Genomic DNA, 19,069 nt, shown 5'->3' on the forward strand with positions numbered 1-19,069 from the left:
GGACCTATTTTCCGAATACACCTTGGGTAATGTATCATAAAATGATGCTTTGGAATAAGTCTTCTGTGAGGAAACAAAGATTTGAACAGCTTGTGGTGATCAATGATTAAATGCTTCAAATAATATGTCATACCATTTGTAATAATTGGTGAAAAAACAATATTCACAATCTGAATCAAGAGGAGGAGCAGATTCCAACAATTGTTGTTTCATTCAACAACATCACCAAGAATAAGGGGAGCATTTCGCAAGAGACACCATGACTGAATTGCATTCAATCCAAGATTTTTGCTCTCATCCATTTTTAAACCACTTGGCCTGTTCTGTCTCTCAGTATATCCATAGTTGAAACTTTGGATCCTCATTGACAGTGTTTCCAGAGATAGACACTTCTTATTGACAAGGTACTGAAATACAAGTTTCAGTTCGTACTGCACTACACCTTCAAGCAAATCGTGCATGATGTCCACCGCGTAGTTATCAGAGGTGTGGAAAAATGTTAGTGTATTGAGTAAGCATGTCTTCTTGACACCAAATGTTGACCCTAAAACAGGATTTTCCTGTAGAGCTGCACAATTTTCTGCATGGATTTCTTTAGTACGAAAAACCATACCAGGGTCATCTTCAGTGAAGACGGACTGTAAATCTTCTTTAGTAGTTAAACAAAATCTACAACAGTATGTTGCACTGAAACACTCAACAAAACCAAACAGCCCGTGTAAACCCAGATGATCACCTGTTACTTGAATAACAGATCCTAGTAATGGTGAGTCAGAGAAAGGCACCTCTATCCCTTGCATTTCCAGTATTTTATGATCATCAGTGAGAGGCTTTAGTATTGCATCAAATCCATATTTGTTCAGGTCTTGTGCATGAAAAAGTGCCACGACATGAATATTCATCAGCAGAGAATTACATTTTGGGGGTAGGTTCCTCAATATGAAGTAAATACAAACACGTTTGTGTATACCCTTCTTTGAACCTAAGGGATTTGCTGTCTCAAAACGGTCATAGTGTTTAACCTGTAGAGCGTGTTTTTGCTTGGAAAACAAATCATTGCTTTTGAAATATGAACCATCACTTATGTCTTTATAAGTACCTTCTTCTTGTTGTTTTGCCTGCAGGAATAATTCACATATTTCCCTGTTCTTAAATATAAACTTAAGGTTTCCCAACAAGGGTACATACACAAATGTATCTGTTACAGGTATCTGATCGTAAACTCCTGTTGTTCGATCTCTGCGTACATCAAATCTGACCCCAACATACTCAACAGGTTCAACAATCTCCCACTTTTCTTCAAAGAACCTTTGTCGTTTGGATCCTGTATTAAAGGATGTGAAAGGCTTTTCAAGCAGATCAAAACTATTTTCCAACTTTTTACCCAAATCAGTGCCTTGGACCTCTGAACTGCAGTTGAGAACTGCATCTCTTGCTTGTCGATGAATATCATTTACAAGCTCTTCCATGGACCCCACCATTGCTTGGACAGTGCTCTCAGCAACACCAGATGCTTGTAACTGGGCTACAACAGAACCACACATGTTTAACACGTGCTGTTAATCAATAGTAACCTGGGAGGTTACGGAAGTGTCAGTACAAACTGCCTGAGAACTTGAAGATTCATCAGTTTCTCGTTGAGTGTCCACATTGTCCATAGTAATAGTTGAACCAGTGTCCTTGTGCAGACTGAAGAGGTGCTTTTTGAACCCTGAATAAGTACAAAATGATGAAGAACATCCCGGCTGGCCACATTTCAAACGTAATGACTTTCCGGGATACAAACCATGGTGAAATTTCAAATGCTGACGAAGCAATGCAGAACTTTTGTGGTGTCCAGTGATGTATATAACTTCAGATATCAGTGTGCAGAAGCCTTGCTCTGAGTTCTTTGACTCTGGGACTTTCCTTGGCACTTCCAATAACGATGCTAAATACTGTGGTTTGGATGAAAGTGTAGAAGCTGTTGAGGGATTCATGGTAGTTGACACTGAAGATGAAGTGAGCTTTGAAGAGTTCATCGAAGGCTGCCATGGATGTCTGCCCCTTGCAAGGGATGGCCTTGTGGTCAACGATGACGTAGAACTGTTGAATGTTGTTCTTCTGTTCACCAACACACAGCAGGAAGGGCTGCCCTGGTTCCAAACTCGAAAGGAAGGTCTCAACACTGGCTCCAATCTGCAAAAACATAGAGACAGAGAAGTTTTAATGGCAGACTAAGCTACTTAAAACAAAATTGTCCCAACTCAAGGAGTGTGAGTGATATAACAACTGCATAAAAAAACTAAAATAATGCCTACCTTAAGATATCTCACAACATGGCTGACAGCTTGATACGAGCCAATTTTAGCACTCTTCTTATGGCCTTTTGAGGTTGGGGGGAGTAGATGAACCAAGAGTAGAATGCTTGACAGGTCACTGTCCCATCCTAGGGGCAAAAAAGATGCAAATATAACAGTCAGTCGTTTAAAGCTGAAAATAGTCTTAAATCAAGGTTATGCAACCGATAACATTGAAAGGTCTCAAGATTTTCAGTAAACAAAATCTGCAAGAGAAAATACTTGCCTGACTCATTTGAGTTTTGTTGTGCAGACAAGAGGTCATCAACATGAACATTAGAGTGTAGGTTCTTGCAGTCTGCCAAGATCCTAGGTTTGAAGAAAGTGGGCCATCTCGCCAACATTTTTCCAGAAATCTCTTCTCCAAAAATCATTGTGAAATCTTGGTCAACCTACAGGAGAAACACAATGAGTCATGGCAACCGCTCAGACCATCCAAATCATTTACAAATAAGAAACTAAATATGACATGTTATTCTTACCAAGCCAGGGATGTCAAGGAAACGAGGAAACACATCCAGGACTGTTGAAGAGGCTTGCTGGTCCCGAATCATTTGAATCATCTTTGACAACTGATTCGTCAGCTGAATGCTTCATGAAGGATATTGCCTCTCTGCATTCCTCGCCAGTCAGTTGCTCACGAGTCAAGAGAAAATCCCTCTTGCTCTTTGGACCATCTTGATAGGTAGTGCTGGGGTAGCATCTCCAGGACTGAACCGCAGTGTTGCGCTGAACCGTCTTTATCCTCCATGCCAAGTAGCCAGATCCACCATCTGCATCATAGTAGTGTTCCTGTAACATCCAAAAAATAAATCAAAACTGAGAACACAGAAGTGACAGCATTACAGGAAGGTTGTTCAAAAAGTTAAGAATGAACACACTTCCTTTTCACAAATTCTAATACAGGTCATTCATTCATAGACTTACGTATCCATTATTTGAGTATGGATCTCTTAGACATGGAAATAGAGTAATGATGCCAAGAGCACACTTTTCTCGCACATATGTTGGCGGGATCCTCCTTTTAAAAAGAAAAAATATTTTATCTTAAAAGTATAAATGCCTTACATCTTTAGATTGCTTTAACATGTGAGCAGCTGTTTCCAAAATGTACATTACTTAGCACTATCTATGAAAACATGATTAACACCAAAGGGAATATTCAGTCCTTACCCATGAACTTCGATCATGTCAGCCACCAGTAGGTTTACCATCTGTCGTCGTGTACCATCCATCAATGTTTTAGTTGTTGCATACTCTTGCAAGATGTTTTCTCCCCCTAGCTTAGACTGGAGAACATCTCTGGCCATCTAGAACAGGGGTTCCCAAAGTGGGGGTCGCGAGACCCCGAGTGGCAGTCACAAGATGATTCAAAAGAAAAAATAGAAAGAAATAATCAATCTAGCCATCTGTATAATGTATGGATTTTCAAAACAAAATACAGTAAAACTATGGTCGCAGGCCTAAGTTGGCCTGCATGGTCTGCCTACAAAACAAAAATAAAAAAACGTTTATGCAGCTCCAACAACAGTCTCTGACACTGTTATTTTGGGTGTCGCGGGCTGAAAAGTTTGGGAACCCCTGATCTAGAAGATAAAGAATAATAATATGGGAAGTCATTATCTTGGGCATTTCTGCATACAAATCATAGCTTATCTGCACAATATATCCATGTTTAATGATTAATAACTAATTGAGTAAATTGCAAAAGTGTAGGCCCCTGTACCTAACTCTTTTCACTCCACTGTCTCTCTCAAGAACTATTGTTGCATCTGATGAATCAGACACCGCAGAGGATGAAGCATTGGTCATGGAGAATGAGGTGTCAGAAACGTCCGACTCCATCAAAGTGTGCGATAGATTTTGAAGCACAACTGCAAGATAGATAAAAGAATGACATACTGCATAGAAGAAGAAAAAAACATACTTTCAGCCCTCCAAATGATGTTAGAGGGTCATCTCCCAACAGCAAAAACTCAGTATGATCCCTGATTTTTCATTGTAAGTCTGAATCTTACCTGAAGACTGTTCTGTGGACACTTTGACTGTAAGGTTCCCTGCTTGTAAAAGCTCCTCAAAGACATCTGCATCCACCTATGTCCCTGATTCATCAGTCAAGTGCAGCTTACTCTGTAGTGGTAAACCTAACTTTTCTATGACTGAGAGATAATATTCAAATGTACCACCTGACAACCATGGTACGTTTAACTAAAACAAGATTCATTTTTTACACTCAAACAATCAGTGATATGTATTAAAGTTATCCATACCTTTCTGAAGAAATGTACTGTAGCTTTCATAGCCATCTTTAGTCTCAGCCACTTTCACATATTTTACTTTCACCAACATGGTGTGCTATAAGAATACAAATTCATTAGCAAACATATTACAGAAATGTCTAACAGACCTGTTGCTACAAAAATATAAGTATGCATTTAAATGTCGTTGAAATAACCAGTCTTGGAAGACCAGAAGTTGTGTGGTTCATAAAAACATTTTCTTACTCAATATCTTACCCTAAGCCTAACCCTTTTATTTTAAATTGTATAATGTCGGAGTTTTTTTGCTGTCCGCGAGGAAAATAAATGGGGCTCAGAGCCTCAGAATACTGAAATCTGTATTTTTATTAAAAAAATGTCCTAATTTGTTATTATTTGGTGCAGGCACGAAACATACTACCAATAGAAATACATTGCTTCTAAAATCGTTCTGTGTCAGAATACTGAAATCTGTATTTTTTTTTATCTCTTTTTCCTTCAAATTTGTTATTATTTACATTGCTTTTAAAATCGTTCTGTGACACGAAAAAAAAATCGAAAATCGTGTCGATGAACACGAATCAATAGATTATTTTCGTGACTATAAAGGCCCTGACACACCTAGCAGACACCAGAGAACTCGCCGACGCCGACTGTTGCGTCGCCGTGTCCTCCTGCGTCTTGGCCATGTGTCGCACGGGAACACACCGCAAAGACTTCAGTGCATGAGTGGTAATAACTCTCCTTACCAGCAGGCGGCGGTAGTGTGTATTCGTCATTCAAAAGAGGCAACAACCGGAAGACAGAGAAGAAGAACAGACTGCATGATATAAACAAACAACAAATAGCGTGTGCGTTCCATTTCCCTCTCGTCCATCGAAAACATGTTTCGTGCGGCACTGGAGCTATCAGCCATAAGGGGTTAGCGATAAGAAACAATAACAATGTGCCTACATAACTGTCAGTTGCAGCCCTAGTATTAGTATTGGTTATAGTAACAGCTACAACATTAAAATACTTCTAGGCAGATTGAGGAGGATAATGGGAGAATGAACAGAGGGGCAGAAACATCCATCTGAATAATAATAATAACTTTATTTGTATCGCACCTTTCATACAGGGGATTGCAGTTCAAAGTGCTTTACATCAGTAAGAAATAAGATATAAAATCAGTGTAAAATAAGCAGCAAGAGCAAAGCATAAAGTGGGATAAAATAATGCAGATATATATATCTATATATATTTGGGCTGTCAAACGATTAAACATTTTAATCAGATTAATCACAGCTTAAAAATTAATTAATCATGATTAATCACCATTCGAACTATGTCCAAAATATGCCATTTATTTATGTATATTGTTGTGGGAATGGAAAGATAAATGAAAGAAGGCGGATATATCCATTTAACATACAGTAGGCCTATCTATGTTTATTATAACATTTTTCTGCGTGTCAAAATGAAAGACAACCCACACACAGTATCAATCATCAAACCGTGGGGTCTTAATTCATTACGTGTTGATTTCTATCAACGGGGGAGTACTTCAGGAAAGTCGACAGAGGGGGGGGGCGGCGGCGGCGGCTAGTGGAGTGACCACAGAGTGTGAACGATCAGCTGTTTTAGCGCAGTTTTCCAGTGAAGGGGGGGGGGGGAAAGAGTCTCCCTCCGCAGCCGGTTGGCGTAGTTTTGGCACAATTCCGTTGTACAGACCGACGTTAACAGCAGCCCTGTCTGTGCACACGGAGACCGACTCTGTCGTCCGGTGATCTAACCGCCTTCTGGAAAAGCTTCACAAGTACGTCGGTACGCAAATGCGCTTTGTGACACAAGTGACGGTACGCATTTCAGATTACGCACATAACCTGCGTACCAGTTATGTGCACCCAGTGGCGGCGCCAGAGATTTTCTCTAGGGGGTGCTGTGGGGTAGCTTGACGTTTCATAGAGGGTGCTCACACATTTAGGGTTTCCCATTAATGCACCAGCGCTACAGTTGAATTTTCTACTGCAACACTCCCCACGCGCACACACACACACAGTGCACCCGCGACTGTTACAATGAAGGCTCGATAATCAGCTCACGGCATATAGGCAGGGGTAAAGTGCTATTTTTACAAGTGGGGAGCGGACCTCACCTCCTCTAGGGGGGTCCGGGGGTTAGCTCCCCCGGGAAGATTTTTTGTTACATATTTAAGTTAAAAGCATCAATCTGGTGCACTTTGAGAGCAACATTAAGAGATCTATGGATACATCTCAACACCCATACGAAACAGAACTGTCAACAGATTTTCTATTTCTTTATAGATATTTTACAAATCACTCCCCTTTTAAAACAAACCGTTTGAGACCCACTGAGATAACTAGACTAAAGTTAACTATCTAAACACTGAGAGAGTCCTTTACTTCACCTGAGTTGAGGTTACGTGAGACTCTCCGTCTGACAGGAGAGAGTTCTCCCTCCACCTTGTTGTTGAAAAAGCTCCTTATATCCATTAGCTTGGCTAGCTAGCACCAGATGCTAACCACAACGATCTCCGGTAGGTACCCACTGGTGCGCGAGGCGAGATCTCTCGCTCGCTCGCGCACGCACGCACACAAAATGGCTCGTGCCACACACACACACACACACAGAGCAGGGCTTGAATGAAACACAGAGACCCAGAAGTAAGCTACTTGTACTCACGAGGCCTATTATGTGCAGAATCCCTCTCGCTTTCAGTTGGTTTTGATTGAGTGTCCACACGTGGTCGTTTAAGGACTAAAAAACGATCAATTTTTCACTTTGCTGTTAGCAAATCATTTGGCGCTCTAGCTAACAGGAAGTCAATCAAGTGTCACAAAGTAATTTAGCCTATGGGTAGGTCAAAAATCGAATGGGTGCTGACCATTGGCCTAATCATATCACCTGTGTTGGCTTTATGTTTTTGGTCAAAAATGTGTTTGTTTCACATATGCATTGATGTAATCATTAATATTTCTAATTTAATTTAATAAAAATAATAATAATAATTTTCGAAAAAAAAAACAAAACACATATTTCTTGGGGGTGCTTAGGGGGTGCTTTGTCAATCCTGGGGGGTGCTTCAGCACCCCCTAGCTCCCCCCTGGCGCCGCCCCTGTGTGCACCCCTGTACTACAGCAAAAGTATTCTCCGTCGGGACTTCCTGCAACAACACCACGCCGTTATCAAAGATGTTCTATTGAGAAGACGATCACTACGTGACAAAAGTTTTCAAAACCGTGGCTACTGAAATCAATCTTACTAACTGCTGTCTGTGCAATTTACTCCGCGCGAGTTGGCAGACTTTATTTTGCTTACTTTAACATAATTTGTCATGGTGGGGCTAAGCCATTTCTTGGTATGGGTGTAGCCTACCCCAGCCATACCCTGGCGCTGCCACTGGTGGCACGTATGGGGCGGGCCATTCTGCACATGCGTTAAATGCGTTAAATATTTTAACGCAATTAATTCAAAAAATGAATTACCGCCGTTAACGCGATAATTTTGACAGCACTAATATATAGATATATAGTAATCCCAACAGGCCACCTTGTTTATGGTTTGATTCAGTTTTACATTACATTTATTTGATAACTTCAGTTAACTTTGAAGATTCCGAACACTACAAAATATAATCAAGACATATTTTATCATGTATTATAGTAGAAAGTAGAAATAGTTTGAGTAGATTTTAGTAGAAATATCCCTTACAATAAAGGCAGTATAGTATGCCCGTGTGTCATCTCCAATAAATGGCTTCAACCATCCTTTAAACTCAGGGTTTGATTCCCACTCCTTTCTGTACTTTTGTGAATACAGTTTAGACTGTGACATGATGACCTACGTGGATGTTTAGCTTGTCACAGAGAGGCACACACACAGTGGACGAGGTAATTAAGTGACTGAAGCTGTCTCGATGCGGGAGAGTGTGGCTGTCTCCTCTCTGCTCTGACTGCAGCTGAGCTGCTGCGGGAGGCAACTGTGAGTCTGCGCGCCTGTCAGTACTATGGGAGGGCTGAGGGGCTCACGGCAGCTCGTTAACTGCAGAACAATACGTGAGTCTCCAAACACCATAAAAGTCCCTAATAACACCATTACAAGTCGTTAGATTAGTTGTTAGTCACTTTTGACAAAAATAAGTAGCCGGAGGGTTTGGAAAGCCGCCGAATCTAACGACGCCAAGTTGGCAACACTGGTCTGTGTGAGACTTCTTAAATCGTTTGTTTACGTCCCTCACTTCCGTTTCGCTTCTGATTCGCTAGCTGAACAGCCAATCAGAGTGATTGCTTGGTCCGACTGCCTGACCCGATGCATGGCCGATTCAACATGGTGAATCGGCCATGCATCGGGTCAGGCAGTCCAAATAAGGCGTGTCACGGCAGACGGTGCGGGACACACCAACCTGACTACGGCGCCGCGAATGCCCGACAGCCTCTGACGGCCTCTGACTCCCAAAATCGGGTTGGTGTGTCAGGGCCTTAACACGAAATGCCGTGAGACTGTGTTGGCTGATGATACAAGCAATGGCGCAGCAAGATGGCTGCCAACTAATATTACTAACATGTGTTGCTAAACACCTGTAGCCGCTGATAGTAGCTAGTATTGCTAACAGTGGAGCTCAACACCAGTGGCTAACGATAGCAGCTAGTATTACTGACATGTGGAGATAAACACGTGGCTACCGATAACAGCGAGTATTGCTAACACGTGGAGCTAAAAACAGGGTTACCAACTCTCACGCATCTGGCGTGTGACACACGCTTTCACTATCAATCTCACGCTCTCAACCTGCCCAAACTATTCTCACGCCAAAAATAAGATGAACCGGCGATCGTTTTTGGTTGGTTATTTACAATGTTGAGTTGACAGCTGCTCTAGCTGTCGATCCGCTCCCTCCCCGCCCCCACCACTCTTAACAATGTTAACAAACAGCAATCCCCGACATTACATCCTCGGCAACACGCTCGGAGTGGGAATGCGCATATTGCGCATGCGCAGATCTAAGATCCAGTAGAAATTATAAAGAAGTAAAAGTCTGCTGCTTATTGTTCTACTAGGCCAAAATAGAGTCAAAGAGTATATGAGAGTGAGAGTGAGAGTGTGTTAATTAATATATTTGGCAGTTTGGAGTAAGTCTGTAGATTTGTGTGTATGTTTCATGTATAGGCCTCTCACGATAATTAATTTTGTTGGATACATTTTCCCGGAAATTATTGCGATAAACGATAATATTGTCGGCACCGTTGTATGACCATTTTAGACCACTGACATAATGATAATATATAATAATAATTCAAGTACATCCTTTCAAACGGCTAGTCACATCCTCATGTAAATGGCAATTTATCAAGGTCAGAAAAGTTATGGAGTTCATTTTTATATATCGTATGATAAGTCAATTAATTGCCTATCGCGACAGGCCTATGCACACAATAAAACAGTGGAAACAAACATGTGTTTGACTTTCATTAGTGAATGAAACTTTGTGCCCTTTATAGTCTGTGTCCAATATTGTGTATTTGTATATATTGTATATCCTATATATATGCTAAGGTCCCGCTACTGACACAATAGCAGTCATTTAGTGCGCATGTGAGTAATTAAACCCATGATATCAAAATCTCACTCCAGCCAGGTACCCAAAGTTGGCAACCCTGCTAAAAACCCGTGGCTAACGATAGTAGCTAATAGGACTGATAAGTTGAGCTATTAGCTGCTATCGTTAGCCTTGGGTGTTTAGCTTCACATGTTAGTAATATATTGAAGTAGCATATATTGGCCTTCTTATATCTTATTAATATTACAGGAGCTACTATCGTTGGTCACGGGTGTTTACCTCCACGTGAGTAATATTAGCTACTATGGCGTTTAGCTCCACCTATTAATATGAGTTGCTATCGTTAGCCGCAGGTGTTTAGCTTTAATTATAGCAGCTAAACTTACTAACACTTGAAGCTTAAAGGTGGGGTAGGTACGTTTGAGAAACCGGCTCGAGATACACTTTTTTTTATATTCCATGGAATGCTCTTAACATCCCGATAGCAATGAATATCTAAAGTGCTTTGACTATTACACGACCAATCATTTTTAGCGCACTCGAGCTGGTTTATCCAAAAATTACCTACCCCACCTTTAACACCCGCGGCTAACAATAGCAGCTAATATTACTAATACATGGAGCTAAACGCCCCAATGACAGACTTTGTAATGATATTACAAAGAGGTTAGGCTAACCAACCCTGGCTAATGATAGCAGCAAATATTACTAGCACGTGGAGCGAAGACAGCAGCCAATTTAAAAGCATTAGTATTTATGTAGCTGAAGGTAAGCGCTGGTTTATTAATCAGCTAAATGAATAAATACCTGCACTAGGCTATACTGGGTCGAAACATTGACTGAAGTACTTACCATTCCTCTGACTTGGTCTCCCGCCTCGACTGCGCACACACAGTCACAGTCGAGTCACGGCCACACCCAACAGAGCGACAGCCAGTGACCCACAGAAAGAGAGATTGTAACTATGTAATTAAATCAACACTCTAGAGTTGTTTGGAGAATTCAACAATTGACTCCCTGTTTCAACACCAACTCGTTTTGAATAATAACTATCTTGGAGTTGAATAACATGTCAAATGAGTTGAAACAGCTCTATTTAAATTCCCAACTCCAAATTATAACACTTTTGATTTTATTGGGCCTTTTTCACATAAAGACGTAAAGAACACAGTAATGACCATGGAAAGTGATTTTCTTCATTTGTTCTTTCTGTCTGTTCTTTATTTTACTCTAGGACTAAGGACAAGAAGACCTACTTGATACCTGAATAGACTGTTGTCTGAGTGTCAGGGTGTCGTCATGGGCATTAAAGGCTTCCTCTTGGGCTTTGTGACCGTGACCCTGCTCCTCGAGATCTCCACTGCTGGCCTGGTCAAAAAGGTCATCCGCCACCGAAGAGATGCTCTGAGTCCGAAGCAAACCCAGGAGAACATCACCCTGCCCCACTCCGACCAGCCGGTGGTGTTCAACCACGTCTACAACATCAACGTCCCCTCCACGTCCCTCTGCTCCGTGGACCTCGACGCCCCTGGTGATACCGATCTCAAACAAAAGAGTGCCCCGATGGACATGCAGAACAGCGAGCACATGGAGCACACCATGGACGGAGACAATCAGATCGTTTTCACCCACCGCATCAATATCCCCAAGCAGGCGTGCGGCTGCGACAACCAGCTGCCCGACATCAAGGACATCCTGAGCAGGCTGGAGATGCTGGAGTCCGAGCTGTCGAGTCTGAGGGAGCAGTGCAGCGGAGGGACGGGCTGCTGTGGGGCTCAGGTTACAGGTAGCTGTGTACCCTTCACTGTATTTAATGTCTCTCTCCTTCAGTATACTGTACATGTGAGGTGAACTCAGGTGAAATCAAACCCTAATTGGATTCAACCACATTGTTTCGAAAGCTGGTGAATTTAGATTTCATAGGTAACAAAGCAGCACCGTTTTTAAAGCTGAGCCAGGCAATCATTTTTAGCAATATATTTGCATCTTCTTACTCATTAACCACACATTGCCTGTATTTCATATTAGTGTCACCCTTTTTACAATGTAGGGATAAGTTAATTGCTTTGTCTTCCTACCTTCTACTCATTGTTTTCCATTCCGTGTTTTTGAAAACGTGCTGTTTCTTCATTAAAGGGGCTGGTGAATCATCACAATCCAACATTTACCAGCAAACATTGGAATGCAAATAATGATCAGATTCTCGTGATTCTAAAAGATGACTTTGCTAGTCTCGCTAGTTAGGACTTGAATATAATACGAAGCTTTGTAGTTGCCAGTTGTCAGTTATGGACTGTCAGAGCACCTTTGGGAAACATTCAGGTTTTTACGAAATGTTAAGTCACTATGAATGTATTTTCAAGTGTTTCATTTAAATTGGACAGAAACCACTGAGTACCCAGAAGTTAAAATGCCTCATCATGGCCAGTTGGCATTATTAGTTACTTTTATTAAAATAAAATGTTCACCTTTGTTTAAACAGTCTGTTGACCTTTTCGTCCTATAATAGGGCAAGTTACCTTAGAAATGGATGCATTGCACATTTTATTCAATTTCTTATTACAATATTTATTTTTCCTGTGCGGTTGTTCCCCAGGTGAAGTGTCCACAAAGCCCTTCTGTAATGGCCATGGTAACTGGAGCACTGAGACCTGCAGCTGCATATGTGAGCCTGGATGGAAGGGCCCCAACTGCACCGAGCCTGAGTGCCCCAACGACTGCCAGGACCAGGGCCGCTGTGTGGACGGCAAATGCGAGTGCTTTGAGGGCTTTGGTGGGGACGACTGCAGCAGTGAGCTCTGCATGCTGGACTGCGGTGACTATGGCCACTGTGCGGAGGGCTTCTGCCTCTGTGAGGACGGCTTCATCGGGGAGGACTGTGCCCAGACCAACTGCCTCAACAACTGCCTCGGCCGCGGGCGGTGCGTAGAGGACGAGTGTGTCTGCGACGAGCCGTGGACGGGCTTCGACTGCTCCGAACTCATCTGTCCAAACGACTGCTACGACCGCGGACGCTGTGTCAACGGCACCTGCTTTTGTGAAGAGGGCTACACCGGAGAAGACTGCGGGGAGCTCACCTGTCCTGGCAACTGTAACAACCGTGGCATGTGTGTGAACGGCCAGTGTGTGTGCCAGACCGGCTACAGTGGAGAGGATTGCTCCAAGCTCACCTGTCCCAAGAACTGCAACGAAAGAGGCCATTGCTTCAACGGGAAATGCATCTGTGATCCAGGATATGAGGGTGAAGATTGCTCCATCCTCTCCTGCCCCGACAACTGTAGCAACAGGGGCCAGTGCGTTAACGGAGAATGTGTGTGTGACGTAGGCTTCCAAGGCGAAGACTGTAGCGAGCTCTCCTGCGCTAACAATTGCCAAGACCGTGGTCGTTGCATTAACGGAAAGTGCATTTGTAACAAAGGCTACGGCGGGGAGGACTGCAGCACCAAGACCTGTCCAAAAGACTGCATGGGACGTGGAGAGTGCGTGGACGGCAAGTGTGTGTGCTTCGTCGGCTTCTCTGGGAAATCCTGCGGCGAGCTGACCTGCCCCAATGACTGCCTGGACCAAGGTCGCTGTGTCAACGGACAGTGCGTCTGTCATAAGGGCTTCACTGGCGAGGACTGCAGTGAGAAGACCTGTCCCAAGAACTGTCTTGAGAGAGGTTACTGCGTCGATGGCGAGTGTGTGTGTTACGAAGGTTTCACCGGGTCGGACTGCTCCATGCTGACCTGCCCAGAAAACTGCCAGAACCAGGGACGCTGTGATAACGGAGTTTGCGTTTGCGATGAGGGCTTCCTTGGAGAGGACTGCTCTGAGGGTAAGATGGTTCATTCACTGAGAGTAATCCTTACACCATGGGCAACTTAGAATTTACAAAGTCTGCAGTCTATTTCAATATACCACCAGTGAAAGCCAAAGTCAGAAACATTCTACAAGTATTGGCATTAAAGCTGCATTATTGATTTTTTGGCCACTTAGGGGCATATAACAAGCTTACAATTGTATTGGCCTATTCTAATAGTCTAAACATAATGAAGTGTGCATGTAAGCAAATATGTTGCCTGTTCACACATCCACAAGCGGAAAAACAAATTCAGGAGAATATTGAATGTCTAATTGAATGTCTAATATTCAGTTTTTGTTTTGGGAGTATGTTGCATTATGCCTGCTGCAGCTTTTGGAAATAGCATTTGAGAGAGTATACAAATATATTGTTAAAAAAAAAAGAATTAGCTTAAAGGGACGAAAAATATTGAGAAGAGCAACAACATTCTCGCTGCTCCTTTCAAATAGACAAAGAACTGACATTTTGGGGATGAGTTACAAAAGTGATGAAGTTTCACCATTGATCTTTCAAGGAGAATTGGCGCAAGAAATCGTACATCAGCGGGTACTAAGCTAGTTTTATTGTCTTTAAACCAGATTTGGAAGTGTTACTAAATGCAATCCGTTACAATTACTAGTTACCTGTTAACTCAGGCCGTAGGCGTATAGATTCACACTTAAAGTATTAGCCTACAGAAAAAGTACAGTTTACAGAGAAGAAATACAATCTGATCCTGTAAGTTTTTAGTAACATTGTAATCTTTTTTTTTATGAGACAGTAATCTGATTGCTTTTGTTGTGTCCTGATTACGTCACTCTTAGCCTGCAGTTAGCTTTTTCATCATTGCAAATTCACAAAGTTGACTTGGTATGTATTGATGATTTGGTTTTATTTGCTTAGCTAATTGCTGTAAAATAACCAGAAAAACTTCCAAATTAAAAAACATGGCTCTAAATCCTGTAGTACATCTTCAGAATATATATTTGTGTTAAAGTAACTTTAAACCAAATTCTATTAGCATCAACGTGATGTTTTCTTATAATATGATGTCAAAATGTCAATGACAAATGCAAGTCAATGAATATTCCCATTGGACACCATCCAGTCCTCGTAGAAAACTCTACTTCGATGCTAACATTTAAAACCTCAGCACAGATGACTGATTTTCTGTGTCTCTCTATAGTCTCCCCACCAAAGGAGCTGACAGTGGAGGAGGTCAGCCCAGAGACGGTGGACCTGTCCTGGAAGAATGAGATGCGTGTCACAGAGTATCTGATCACATATGTACCAACGGCCGTTGGAGGTCTGGAGCTGGACATGCGGGTGCCTGGGGACCAGATAATGACCACCATTAAGGAGCTTGAGCCTGGTGTAGAGTACCTGATCAGTGTCTATGCTGTGCTCAACAACAAGAAGAGTCTTCCAGTCAGCGCTCGGGTGGCTACACGTACGTCAATCTCCTCTGCGGCTTTTTTACAAAATCCCGTGTAGATCTAGATGAAATGTAGTGAGAGTTTTGTGTCATGCCTCTCAGATCTGCCTGAGCCTGAGGGACTGAAGTTCAAGTCAGTGAGGGAGACGTCAGTGGAAGTGGAGTGGGATCCGTTGGACATTCCCTTCGATGGCTGGAACATCATCTTCAGAAACATGGTGAGTCCTGCTTCCCAACAGAGCTTCTGTATTCCAGTCCCTAGAGCCTACCAAGGCCTCTACAAGTATGGAACATTTTCCTCTGGTAGAGACATTTTACGCCCCAGTGCAGAGCCCCTACTTTAAATTCAGTATTGGTCTAATAGATGAGGGTCATAGTGGGTATCCTGTGGAAAATGGTTTAGCAGTTAGCATGACCACTCAGCACAGAGCTATTGATACTTTGCTTCATGCTTTATTTTCTTTGTTAAGTGCTCATAGAAACTTTTCCATGCAGGGCTACTGGGATTTACTCAAAGCCACATTTTATTAAACTGAGTCAAATCTTAACAGGAAACAGAGCGCCTTTATGTATGTCGTTCCTCCCACTTACCACATAATGCCAGGACTAATCTTTGTAGTGGTTGATGACTGGTGTTTTTGGGTGCTGGCAGAAAGAGGAAGATGGTGAGATTCTTAACTCCCTCGGCCGTCCTGAGACCACCTTTGAGCAGTCGGGCCTGGGCCCCGGCCAGGAGTACGAGGTCAAGCTGGAGGTGGTAAAGAACAACAAGCGTGGACCGCCTGCCTCCCAGAACGTGGTCACAAGTGAGTGTGCACATTCACACTGCCAACTGGCTTATTATTATTCTGCTTTTTGACCTAGGGGAATGCTTAACTTCAGCAGGATGTACGTGTACTCAGTTGGCAATGAAGCCAAAACATGTGTTACAAACATTGCATTACAGAACATCAATATGGTCCATCGTTTTAGAAATGATCTTCTGAATCTCTTTACCATCAGGCTTTCAATCGCGAAACTTAGATTGGCATCACATTCTTGCACCATATATTTGTACGGCTGAAAGTCATTATTACCTCTCCACTGTAAGTGTTATTCCATCCACCAGTTTTTATCACCACATATCGTTGTGTTTTCTGTATCTGGATACATTATCTGGGGAAATGTAATTTCACTCACTATTAAGAGCTGGTTTTATAGCGTATTGCAGTAATTATGAAGTTTTGTAGACCAACCTGGAAGTTAGCATCGCAAGGGTTTCTTCGACCAAAAGCAATGGGATTTTTTCATTGGATTTCAGGTTTGCACTTTACAATAAGACTACCCTTATAAAGGGTTTACGAATAGTTTGTAATTCATTTATTAATTAGGTTGTGAACACTTTATAAATCATTAATAAGCTTTTATAAGACATGAGATAAACAGGGCAACTGTGACCGGTAAAAGGGAGTCTTATTGTAAAGTATTAAACAAATCACCATCTATTGATGAGTCACTAACATTTAAAACTACTGAAAGGGTGCGTTGTTTTTAAGTTTAATACACATTTATGAATGAGTTATAACATTCACGCTTACCTAATACACATTTTACATTACAGAAATGCAAAGTAAGATGCAACAGAACCAAGCAAAACATTTTATTCACACATGAAGAAAATCAGGACTCAAAATAATGACTGTTTAGTATGACTGATACACATATTTAAACATAAAAGCTTTTCTCAGACATAAATGAAAGACTTGGTAAGACCTAATGGTATTCAGACTAAAAGGCTTTGTGTATATCCTTGAACAAGCGTCCAAGCAGTCCATCAGGGTGAGCAGAGCCAAGATGACCATTCAAGAACCTTGAGGTGTTCCACCAACAAACTCTCTGTACGGTTAACCTCTCAGTCTACGGACATGTCCTTTGACGGTCGACAAAGCTCTTTCTATATGTTGGGTATGACTGCCAGTCTGGGGCTTCACACACCACCTGCTGTGGTTTGTGGTGCAGTGGTTGTACCCCATGTTACTCAGCACTCTCCTGTATGCCCTCCACTCATTACTAATAATGCTACTTCCTGACTTAACATGCCGTCTAATCAGAGGGACAAGGTGGCATCTTGATAGTTTCTCCACTAGTTTCAACACTCGTCTCCGCCTTTTGTCTTTAACTCCCATCATTCCGAAGACCCATTTCTTCCTTCTCCAGGTATGTCCAAAGTGTCCACATGCATACTAACAACAAATAAATCACAACATCATCACAACATCATCACAAATTACAGTAACAATTGTTGCAAATCATGTTTCAAAATGCTATACTTGTTTATTAGGTGCATTGTATAACATAATTTAAGGATAATTATACAGTAATGGTCCAAATTGATTTAAAAAAATTTAATTATTTTCTTGCACAAGAAAGCCCAGTCTATAACTGCCGAACATATGAATTGGGTACAGTACCTTCTCCCAGACACAAATACTCAAATCAAATAGTTTACTTTATCAGCATTGGTGTTACCAATGCTTACTATTTATTTGATACCAATTTGGTAATACAATTAATACAAAGAACAAGGTGTGGGTTCGTTCTTCAGATATGACTGTGAAGTTGACGTGTAACCTCAATAATGAACTCCAGCTCAACCAACCATATTGTAATATCTAAGTAATCATCTTGAAATATGACATTATTATTTGTAATATACACACATCTTATTGTGATGTTAATTTCACATACACTACGCCGCTCTTCAACACTACTTTGACGTTAGCTTGTCTACATAATCGAGCATAGTGAATTTAAATTAACCTTAGCGATGCATAAAGTTACCTACCTAATAAAATATCTCTAACTTATTTTACCAACCTCAAACAGAAGCCGTTTATTCTACAGTATTATCTCACTTAATCAGGGCTGCCAACACTCACGCATTGAGCGTGAGAGTCACGCAATGAACCCATATCTCACGCACTCACGCCACACTTGCCTTTCCTCACGCTAAGTTTTCGTCCAAAATAAATGTATTTAAAAATAAAGTGAAGGAACAGCAAACCGAGCGGTCTACGAAATGAGACGGTCTTCTGGCTTAGTTCAGTAAAGTTGGAACGATATTGGGAGTTTCTGATTTCCCGGATCAATAACTCATGAACAAAACGTTATTCAGACACAAAGTACGTCTCCTAAGTACCGTGGTAAGGTTGACAACGAACTACAATCACATTTTGATCAAAAAAAAAGCCAATACGCGCCGTCCTCCGAGCTGGGCACATTACATTGGTCTCTATCCGCAGCCGGAGAAGAAACGAGTGCTCAGGGACCGTCTGCAAAGTGCAACTCTGAAAAAAGAGAATACAATAATATTCAATCACTATTATACAGCTTATTACTACCAAACTCACTACACACATCAATAGTCTCCTGTGTGTCATACTACAGCAGAGAGTTTTGAAGAATATGCTTTTGAATAATTTTGGGGAATATTTATGATGTAAAATCTTCAATACATATGGCATCATCTTAAATAACTTTACTATTATACAGTATATTTCTACCAAATATGGTAGAGCTGGTTAGCTTAACGGATATTAAAAGCTGTTTCTAAAACAAGGAGAGGGAGAGCTCTGTCCTGTCAGACTGAGAGAGAACTACAGCTCAGTGAGGTAA

General features: G+C 41.7%; 2 protein-coding genes across 6 annotated transcripts in view; one reads left to right on the forward strand and one right to left on the reverse strand.

Moving 5' to 3' along the window:
* Positions 1 to 19,069, forward strand: part of tnc (tenascin C) — a 156,582-nt gene that overhangs the window by 93,233 nt on the left and 44,280 nt on the right. For all 5 annotated transcript variants that reach the window (XR_004567349.1, XM_034199253.1, XM_034199252.1 and 2 more), the window contains 5 exons: positions 11,392 to 11,943; positions 12,754 to 13,974; positions 15,167 to 15,430; positions 15,518 to 15,633; positions 16,068 to 16,221. Coding sequence is in view for 4 of the 5 variants with exons in the window: in XM_034199253.1 (XP_034055144.1) it covers positions 11,457 to 11,943; positions 12,754 to 13,974; positions 15,167 to 15,430; positions 15,518 to 15,633; positions 16,068 to 16,221 (2,242 nt within the window). In the remaining variant the exon portion in view is untranslated. The remainder of the gene's footprint in view (positions 1 to 11,391; positions 11,944 to 12,753; positions 13,975 to 15,166; positions 15,431 to 15,517; positions 15,634 to 16,067; positions 16,222 to 19,069) is intronic.
* LOC117534980 lies at positions 1,659 to 3,673 on the reverse strand. Its single transcript, XM_034199276.1, has 7 exons — positions 3,513 to 3,673; positions 3,267 to 3,360; positions 2,949 to 3,131; positions 2,822 to 2,878; positions 2,566 to 2,731; positions 2,301 to 2,428; positions 1,659 to 2,178 (listed from the first exon to the last, which is right to left on the reverse strand). Exons 1-7 carry the CDS (start codon positions 3,647 to 3,649, stop codon positions 1,855 to 1,857), a joined length of 1,089 nt encoding a protein of 362 aa, XP_034055167.1. The 5' UTR covers positions 3,650 to 3,673; the 3' UTR covers positions 1,659 to 1,854.

This window comes from Gymnodraco acuticeps, unplaced genomic scaffold, assembly GCF_902827175.1.
Source record: "Gymnodraco acuticeps unplaced genomic scaffold, fGymAcu1.1, whole genome shotgun sequence".
In the NCBI taxonomy this organism is placed as follows: domain Eukaryota; kingdom Metazoa; phylum Chordata; class Actinopteri; order Perciformes; family Bathydraconidae; genus Gymnodraco; species Gymnodraco acuticeps.

Coding starts and splice junctions, on each gene's coding strand:
- LOC117534980 (XM_034199276.1), bottom strand. CDS start 3,649: ATGGCCAGAGATGTTCTCCAGTCTAAGCTAGGGGGAGAAAACATCTTG. Junction 3,361..3,512: donor GACATGATCGAAGTTCATGG/GTAAGGACTGAA, acceptor TCTTTTTAAAAG/GAGGATCCCGCCAACATATG. Junction 2,179..2,300: donor ATGTTGTGAGATATCTTAAG/GTAGGCATTATT, acceptor ATGTTTTTGCAG/ATTGGAGCCAGTGTTGAGAC.